At 37.2% G+C, this 9,196-nt stretch overlaps 2 protein-coding genes across 7 annotated transcripts in view; one reads left to right on the top strand and one right to left on the bottom strand.

The window, feature by feature from the left end:
- Window positions 1–5,904: 5,904 nt before the first annotated feature.
- Window positions 5,905–8,526, bottom strand: LOC139815233 (uncharacterized). Of its 2 annotated transcripts, none has more exons than XM_071782010.1 (4): window positions 8,009–8,526; window positions 6,804–6,942; window positions 6,562–6,630; window positions 5,905–6,475 (listed from the first exon to the last, which is right to left on the bottom strand). In XM_071782010.1, exons 1-4 carry the CDS (start codon window positions 8,053–8,055, stop codon window positions 6,242–6,244), a joined length of 489 nt encoding a protein of 162 aa, XP_071638111.1. In that variant the 5' UTR covers window positions 8,056–8,526; the 3' UTR covers window positions 5,905–6,241. The 2 variants fall into 2 exon arrangements, with proteins under 2 accessions (XP_071638111.1, XP_071638110.1); XM_071782009.1 differs by lacking the exon at window positions 8,009–8,526 and adding an exon at window positions 7,027–7,290.
- Window positions 7,669–9,196, top strand: part of Mrp (Multidrug-Resistance like Protein 1) — a 35,509-nt gene continuing 33,981 nt past the window's right edge. For 3 of the 5 annotated variants that reach the window (XM_071782007.1, XM_071782004.1, XM_071782005.1), the window contains exon 1: window positions 7,669–7,943. In XM_071782007.1, coding sequence (XP_071638108.1) covers window positions 7,893–7,943 — 51 coding nt within the window. In that variant the 5' untranslated portion in view covers window positions 7,669–7,892. The remainder of the gene's footprint in view (window positions 7,944–9,196) is intronic. The other 2 variants (XM_071782006.1, XM_071782003.1) reach the window with 1 other exon arrangement.

Here is a 9,196-nt window from a genome sequence, read left to right as displayed (position 1 = left end):
TGTATCAGTATTAAAATTACAATAACGAATTCTTACTTACGGACCATTACAGACCAGTAAGTCGCAGTGTTAAAATAATGTATCTGTCGCTCTGGCATGTCGTGAGTGAGTGAAGCGTTGGTAGAAATCGGAAAGTTAACATAATAAAAGCGGTGTATGCATGAGTTAATGGTGGGGATAAATATTCACAACGAATAACTCTAAATTTTTGATAACTTATCAATAACGTTCAAATAAGTATCCGGTAAACCTTCCGTGTCCGTCTGCAAATTCAATCCATTTTCCTGTCTCTTTATGCACAGCATCTCGGAAATTAATAAGCGTTTATAAAAATACGATTTATTATCTAGAATTTCCACATTATCCCAATCAAAATTATGATTTAATGCTAATCTATGATCTGTTATAACAGAATGATTAGATGTATTCCAATTTATATATGGTTCTGATGGTGTTCTGATGGTGTTCCTTAATTCTTGTTTGTAATTGTCTGCTCGTTTGGCCTACATAAGATGCGTCGCAATCATTACAGTTAATTTTGTATACCTACTACGTTACATTGTTTAGAACGTGGGAGAGACTATTCTTATGAGCTTTTATGAAGGTTCGCATTTTGTTTAAGCTATTATACGATAATCTCACTTTTAGATTCCTTGTTATGTTCTTAAATTGTTCTGTTTAAAAAATTTTGAGTTATTCGTTGTGAATTTTTATCCCCACCATTAAGACCCAGTTTCACGAGTGTCGGTTAACTTTTAATCTTATAGATTAACTCACTCTTTGCCTCCTTCTAACGTCCCCCTTAGAAAAAGACGAAGAGTGAGTTAATCTAAGATTAAAAGTTAACCGACACTTGTGAAACTAGTCCTAACTCATGTATACACAGCTTTTATTATGTTAACCTTCCAATTTCTACCAACGCTTCAGTCACTCACGACATATCAGAGCGACCGGTACATTTTAACACTGCGACTTACTGGTCTGTAATGCTCCGTAAGTAAGAATTTGTCATTGTAATTTTAATACTGATACATTGCGTTTTTAACATATTGCGACTCCGATTCACGGTTTAGAAAGTACAATCGAATCTCTCCTTTCTACCTGGTCTTCCAACCTGAGAGTAAACGTCGAAGATGCGATCGATTCGGAGCATTTGCATATCGGCATATTCTGAACAGACTACCAAACATTCGTATGAATTTTATTTTATTGATTTGACTGCGCTTTTCTACTGATTGACTCATTTTATCGCGATTGACTGTAATTTATCGTCTAAAATTTTCATGTATTATTTTCATTTTTACACACAGAAAAATATCGTTCTATAGCCAAGAAAAGCATTTACTCATTTTATTTTATTTGGTTTGAGTAACAGTTTTCTTTAACAAAGAATATTTTCTTAATATTAGTTTCTTAATATACTCATCATAAGTATTAGAAAAGCTTATCATCATGTGCTTAAAAGAAGAATTTATTCTTCTTTCAAGTATATTCCGAAACTTTATCTAAGAAAAGCAACATAAACTTGATTTGAATATTTACTGATTTTTTAGGTAAGAATATGAAATACTTGGCTGTAGAACGACATTCTTCTAGGTTAGGAGGTTTTCGTGCGCGGTCCGGAGGGATACAGTTTAGAATATTGAAATTCCTGTCATCAGGTGGACTTGAACCCGGTTCCTCGTGGTTATGAGTCTGATACTTTATCACTAGGCCACATCTCTGATTATATTTTTAGTGCTGCAGTATCTAGTTTTGACAGAAGTGATTCATTAATTTCAAGTATATTCTGTAAACTTTATCTAAGAAGCCACATAAGCTTGATTTGAATATTTACTGATTCTTTAGGTAAGAATATGAAATACTTGAAATCAATAAATTACTTCTGTGAAAACTAGATACTGCAACACTAAGAATATAATCAGAGATGTGGCCTAGTGATAAAGTGTCAGACTCGTAACCACGAGGAACCTGGTTCAAGTCCACCTGAGGACAGGAATTTTTATATTCTAAACTGTAAGTACTACCTCTCCGCACCGCGCACGAAAACCTCCTAACCTACATTCCACTTAGGAACTAAAGAATTAAAGAAAATTAAAAAAATAAAAATAATATTAATTGTAATCATCAAGAATACAAATTCTTTTTTGAAGTAAACGATTATTCTAGATGAATAAAATTTTTACTTGATTCAAATAACGGATAAACTTCTCTCAAGAAAATGAAGTATATGCTTCTCTTCCGTGGACTCTATATTGTAAGTAAACAAAATGTTCGTATTAATTTAATATTCTTGTTTCAAGTACTAAACTTGCTAAGATCTAGAATATGTTTTGAGTAAATGTGATACTTATGACGACTTTATGGTAGATTTGCTCATATATGAACTTATCAAATACTTGAATCAAGTAATATTAACTTGCAGGTAGTTTATATTTTTCTGTGTGTACGCTCTGAAGATGACACAAAAAAAGTGTCGAAACGTCCGAATTTGTATATTAACTAATATATATATTTTATTATTGACTTATTTTGATTGCGCATTAATTACCGCGCGTGGCTCTGATTGCCTCTCTTCTCGTTATTTGATTTAAAAATTAAAACAACAATGTGTAATAATAATCCCAGGTAGCAAGCACTCGTCATTTTGACGTCAATTGACGTCAAAATGACGAGTACGCTTGCTACCTGGGATATTAATAACATACCGATATGAATCTGGGATGGCCATTTTCCATCGCATATAGCGATAAATAATTGTTTTTCAGGTGATATTGTTTTACGTCCTGATTTTGATCTTAGTAATTTAGGTTTTAAAATTTGTAGAATAAAATTAAATGTTGCTTGCTTTATGCTAAAAAAAAGGTTTATTTTAAAAATAAAATATTCTTCCTCATCAAATAATAATTCTAATAATGTTATTATATGCGCAAATATAACACACAATAACCTATCGTCTGCCATTTTGACGTGCTCATAGTCGCTTACATTGCCAAAACGAACGACATTTCTTACTATTGTGTAAGCGCTCAGATACCAAATCGAACGATTGAAAACAGCGCTTATAAGCGTGAGCGCTTACAGCGCGTGAGCGTCCAAACCGAACGCACCCTTTATAACACGGAACGGAATTGAAACGGAACTACTCTGATTAACTCCCCACCATATCTCTTTTCCGTTACTACTGTTCCGTTCCGCTATTCCTTCTCCATCGGGATACACCCTTAGATATTATTATTCTTTAGTTTAGAGTTTACTACAAAAATATGTAAACAGTTGTTTTATTTTCTCTCTTATATTTTTCTTTATTTATTTCTATATTTACTTGTTCTATGTTGGTTTTCTTATTTGGTTCTTAATTTGTTAACATAATTATCTCTGTTCACAGCAAATTAAATGTGGATATTGTGGTTGGCTCATGGCACATCAATGCTAAAATATATTTACAACATGAAATGTTTTAAAGAATACGATGAAAATAAGTACGCTTTGAGCTTTGACGAAAATAATGTAGCTACTATAATAATGTATACACTTCTTACATGTATCATATTTGTACATATATTATATGAAATGCAGTATTATAATCAAACTTTTTTTACAGTGAACAGAATAGACGAAGATGAACTATATTGTCACCCGAAAGTTCTAATATAAATTTGGATGAACGTCTTATAATGGCTGTAATAGATAGGCCACCGATTATACGATCATCGTTTAAATGTTAAAGAAACATCTAATTTTTCATCATTATAAAAATAGAACTTCTCTATTTTGTAGCCAATCAGTACGATCTGCTGCTACTTTTCACCATTTTCACTACCCATGAAATTTTACCTTAATACGTAAGCATAAGGTCCGGTCTACAATGGATGTCGGAAGTCGGAGTCGTAAGAAATTGACCAATCACAATTCATTATTCTTCGACCGCAAGGAGAATAATAGATTGTGATTGGTCAATTTCTTACGACTCCGACTTACGACATCCATTGTAGACCGGGCCTAAGAAAATTGATTGGTCCATACACATGTGCATAAGAAAATAGACCAATCAATTTTCTTATGCTTACGCATTATGCGTTATGCAGAAGTGTGTGCTCCCCGCTTAAATATCAATCCAGACAAACTTGCATAGCGCATAAACATAAGCATAAGAGAATTGATTGGTCCATATGCATGTGCATAAGGAAATAGACCAATCCGTTTCTTTATTCACCTATGCAAGTTTGTCTGGATAGACCTTGGGCCCGGACACACACTTCTGCACAACGCATAATGCGTAAGCATAAGAAAATTGATTGGTCCATACACATGTGTATAAGGAAATAGACCAATCAATTTTCTTATGCTTACGCATTATGCGTTGTGCAGAAGTGTGTGCTCCCCGCTTAAAACTTCGGATTAAGGGCAAACTCACCGATTTCAATGACCTTGATATATGTTGTCAAGGTCATGACCCCGAGAGACCTTCAGAAGATTTTAGCCATCGCTCGTTATTCGTTAAAAAGTTATTAACAAAAAAAAGTTTGGAAAATATAGCAGCTATTTTGAGTATTGGAAGGCATAAATGACTAATATATATGTCGAAATAGTTCACGCATACACTTTCCACGCGAAACGAGGTGCCACATGGGTTCGTGGCATGCTTTACAAGCTCGTTTCAGCCTCAGGCTGAAGTCACATGGCATGTATTTTCCGCGTAAGGGCCGGGGCACGAACATTGCCGTAGCGTCTTACGCCACCTTAAGGCCATTGCACGTAACAAAGTTTTAGTCGTAATCGTAAGGCCATAAGAAAATAGACCAATCACACTCGATTATTCTTCGAGCGCGAGGAGAATAATCGACTGTGATTGGTTTATTTTCTTACGGCCTTACGATTATGGCTAAATCTTTGTTACGTGCAATGGCCTTTACGTGAGAATTGCCTTACACCACACGTAAGCCAAACGTACGGCAACGCACATAGAAAAGTAACGTAACGCATGTAACGTATGATATGTTACGTTACGTTTTTCTATGTGCGTTGCCGTACGTTTGGCTTACGTGTGGCGTAAGGCAATTCTCACGTAAGGTGGCGTAAGACGCTACGGCAATGTTCGTGCCCCGGCCTTAACGCGTATCCGCGTAACCAATTAGAAGAAAGCGTTTCGTATTTTCGATTACGCATATTCGCGCTTCTGATTGATTACGCGATACGCGTTACGCGGAAAATATCAGTCGACCGCACCCTAGTCAAATAATTTGATCTGGTTAGATCTAATCCTTTTTTCCCGGGAATTCAAAGTTTTATCCAAAAAAATGTCGGTAATTATACTGCCACTACAGCATCCCCTTAAGACCAATAATCATATTTTAAATTGTCACTTATTGTCAGTTACATAAAAAAATAATAAGTCAATTTGTAATATTTAGATGAAGGACCTGAGCAGAATAGCTGACTTATAATTTTAAGCCAGTGTTTTATGCTTTAAATCTTTGTTTTTAGCAACGCACAATACATACTGTCTTGTGTGTCTCAAATCTTACAATGTTGACACTTTTGTACACTCGTTTAAGACTTGAGATACAAGACAGTATTGTGCATTGCTAAAATCAAAGTTTTAAAGCATAAAACTACACTGCATAAAAAACATTGTCTTAAAATTATAAGTTAGCTATTCTGCTCAAACCCTAAGAATTTTTAATAAAAAAAAGTATACCACATTAAAGAAGTGTAGATACGATATGAAAAGTATGACAATGCATGCGTTAAATAAATAATTTTATAATAATACTTTTAAAATGTCCGTTTATTCTACCTTTTCTATACATTTTATTATTTTTTATAAATAATTCAATATAAGAACATCAAATACAAAGAATGTTTAAACAACAGTAATGTGTAAATATATAATATACAAAATATAATAAACAGATTTATTGAATTATTTCTTTAGATTTTAAATAATTATATTATAAAGATTTATAATTAAACTATTAACAATATTTTTAGTATAGAACATTTATTTTTAATTATATTGTTAAAATTTGCAATTATTGAAATTACCATGATTCAAAATTCGCCGGGAGTTAAGGAGAAATAGCAGACCAATCAAAAGCCTGTTACCGTACCAGTATTTAGGGTCTCTAGTTCCTTAAAGGGCCATCTACAATGAGTCGCAGTCGCAAGAGTCGTAAGAAATTGACCAATCACAGTTCATTATTCTTTGACCGCAAGGAGAATAATAGACTGTGATTGGTCAATTGTACAAACGTAGCACCTGATTCTCCTCCTCCAAAGACGAACCGACTACCACCTGTGCAGATTGAAGCATCATCGGTCGCAAGTGTCCATTCTTTTTCTCCAAAGACGAACCGGCTACCACCTGTGCAGTCTGCTCACTATCAGATGACAGTAAACTTTTTGGCATATAACTGGATACTTCCACTTCATTGGAAACATCATGGTTTGATGGGGCAGCATAATCCATGTTCTACAACATTTTGGACAATATTACAGTTTTTTGAATAAAAATTAACAATTTCTATTAAGAACCACAAGTGTGTCGAATAATATTACCATTTCTGGAGTAATTGGAACTTCTGCTACTTTTTGTGCACACGTGCCAGCAACTTCACTTCGTAGCTTCTGAAAACCATTGATATGCTATCAAATATGTTGCATATATTCAAGAATTTATAATTATAAGAGAAAAAAAGAAAGTTTGATGAAAAGCACAAGCTCGATTCCAAAGTCGGTATAGCTCGAGATCTACGACTACCACATTCTGAACATTTGACAAAATTCGAAAATTTATTTACTTTGTATGGAGACTTCCTTGGAAGTGAATCAATCCTGCGAGGTGAATTAGAAACATGAAATAAAGTAGGAACCGCATTTGACCAACTTCCTAACACCGTCGATACGTCTACTTTCGAACTGTGAATCCTCAAAGTGTACCTGTAATAAGAAAAACAATTACTTTTCAATTTAATGACGCACAAATAATGCTCTGCTTTTACAGCATTAATTGTATGTACATACTTCACAGACACAAATGGTATCCACTGTTCACGGTCAAGATTTTGAAGCCACTTTTTTCGTCGCTCCACATTTGTTGGGATTGAAAAAAGTCGAAACCCTTTTTCATGTCTATTAGTGCAGTTAATTGCAACGCAGCCAGGCATTTTGGAAGCAGAAAATACGAGACCGAAATGCGTATTGACATTTACAAAAAGGTTATGTTTTCACATATGGTTGGAAGAAAAATGGCGAACAAGAATACCTACTTTTTTTAGAGCTCTAGTTATGCTAGGTCTACAATGCGAGTCGTAAAGTCGTGAGTCGTAAGAATTGACCAATCACAGTCGATTATTCTCCTCAAATTCGATTGTGATTGGTCAATTCTTACGACTCACGACTTTACGATTCACATTGTAGACCTAGGCTAATACTATTGATACGGTACTTGCAGCCCAAAGACATGGCGGATCCAACTGAAAAAGATCAAAGGTGCTTTGTCCCTACTTCTATATCCTTATACAGTGACTGTATGTACATACATACGACTGTTGTATGTATGTAACAAACGTATGTAGTACCGCCGCTCGTAGCGGATTCCGCTCTGGTGGGTTCTCCCTCTCTGCCGCATGTATGTACATAATTACATATTTTCCGTTTCCCGTGCCTCGGTTGCGTTTCGTGCCGCAGTGTGACATGTGGTGCGTAAATCGCTGGTATGAGCGAAGGGAAGGGAGCGATTCCTAGGACGAGAAAGATACGCGCGGATCGCTGATTGCTGATTTCAGATCTCAGTGGCCTGTGCGTGGTACAGTCAAGTGCAGTGTGGAATCGTGTGCACACGGCTCAATCACGCGAGAGACTTGCCGGTGGATCCTAAATGTGTCATTATGGAAAATCAAACGATCGGAATGGACCAGTTCTGTGGCACGAAGTTCTGGGTGAGTGAGAAGGCAAGAAGATCAGGGCCATTTATTCCGCTCCTTTTACTTTCATCCCCTCGCACCTTTTTTTCTGCATTTCCGATTTCCTCGCGTCGCGGTTATCCCGCATATGTGACTTGGAGGAGACTCGTTTAGAGAGGCTGCTTTCTTCGCGTAGTCCGTGACGGATACCTCGTTAATCGGTCAACTAGCTGTCTCGAGATTCCGACGCGTCCGCGTACGACACTAGCCTAGTTTCCACCGAAATCTTCAATTCGATCCTGTTTCGGTTTAATGTACTGTTCCTACTAGTTTCCAAAGCTTATGGATCGAAACAGAGGCACAGTCAGTCACATTTCCATCGACTTAAATTTGGTTCTACGCCGCACTAGGCGCGAATTAACGACTTCGGTGGAAACTAGACCACTCTCAGCCTCGTAAGACTGAACAAAACGTACATTCGGAATCACTCGACCTACAATTACTAACTTTTCCTAAAAACGGAAACGCAAAAAATTTCGTTGTTTCTACGGCGCGGTTCCATATATAACCCTTTATCTCTCTACGATTGATCCGCGAGCAAGTTTATACGGAATTGGGATGAATTGGGACGAACGAAAAGCGAAAAGTGTGTATGTATGTGTGTGTGTGTGCGTGCGTGCGTGCGCGCGCTTGCGTGCGTGCGTGCGTGCGTGCGTGCGTGCGTGCGTGCGTGCGTGCGTGCGTGCGTGCGTGCGTGCGTGCGTGCGTGCGTGCGTGCGTGCGGGGGTGTGTGTGTGTGTGTGTGTGTGTGTGTGTGTGTGTGTGTGTGTGTGTGTGTGTGTGTGTGTGTGTGTGTGAAGAATTCCGGCTCCGTTCCGACTCCGCGTGAACCTCTCTCACGGATCACGGAGTTATTAAAGATGTGTCGGTGAAGAGCCATGCAGATCGCGTCCAATTTCACGCAAAATCTTTTACAGCGTTTTCACGCCTAGGGAGAAATTACACAATCGCTACTCTGATATCACATAATCATCTCACTTTATCGCCTCGTGCTGTGCCTTCTTTACAGACACACATGCGCGCACGCGCACGTGTACACACACGTATATACTCCGATTATAGAGCTGACATGATAAAATGACAAAGCAATGTCATTCCTTTCGATTGCACGATTTTAGCGAAATTGCGGAAATAGCACGCGCGCGTGCGCGCATGAGGACGAAGCGTAATCTGGGCGCCGCGTGCACCAATATTGCGCTCAAACAAGTGCTTATCAATTGAGATCCTCT

This window comes from Temnothorax longispinosus, chromosome 6 (genome assembly GCF_030848805.1).
Source record: "Temnothorax longispinosus isolate EJ_2023e chromosome 6, Tlon_JGU_v1, whole genome shotgun sequence".
Classification (NCBI taxonomy): Eukaryota; Metazoa; Arthropoda; class Insecta; order Hymenoptera; family Formicidae; genus Temnothorax; species Temnothorax longispinosus.
The sequence above is the reverse complement of the archived record's forward strand: the minus strand, read 5'-3'. Positions and strand labels throughout refer to the sequence as shown.

What these genes read in the sequence shown, in the direction of transcription:
- LOC139815233 (XM_071782009.1), bottom strand. Translation starts at nt 7,169, where the DNA reads ATGCCTGGCTGCGTTGCAATTAACTGCACTAATAGACATGAAAAAGGG. An exon ending in ATACCATTTGTGTCTGTGAA is followed by an intron (nt 6,943 to 7,026) that starts GTATGTACATAC and finishes TTCTTATTACAG; the next exon opens with GTACACTTTGAGGATTCACA. An exon ending in CAAGGAAGTCTCCATACAAA is followed by an intron (nt 6,631 to 6,803) that starts GTAAATAAATTT and finishes AATGGTTTTCAG; the next exon opens with AAGCTACGAAGTGAAGTTGC.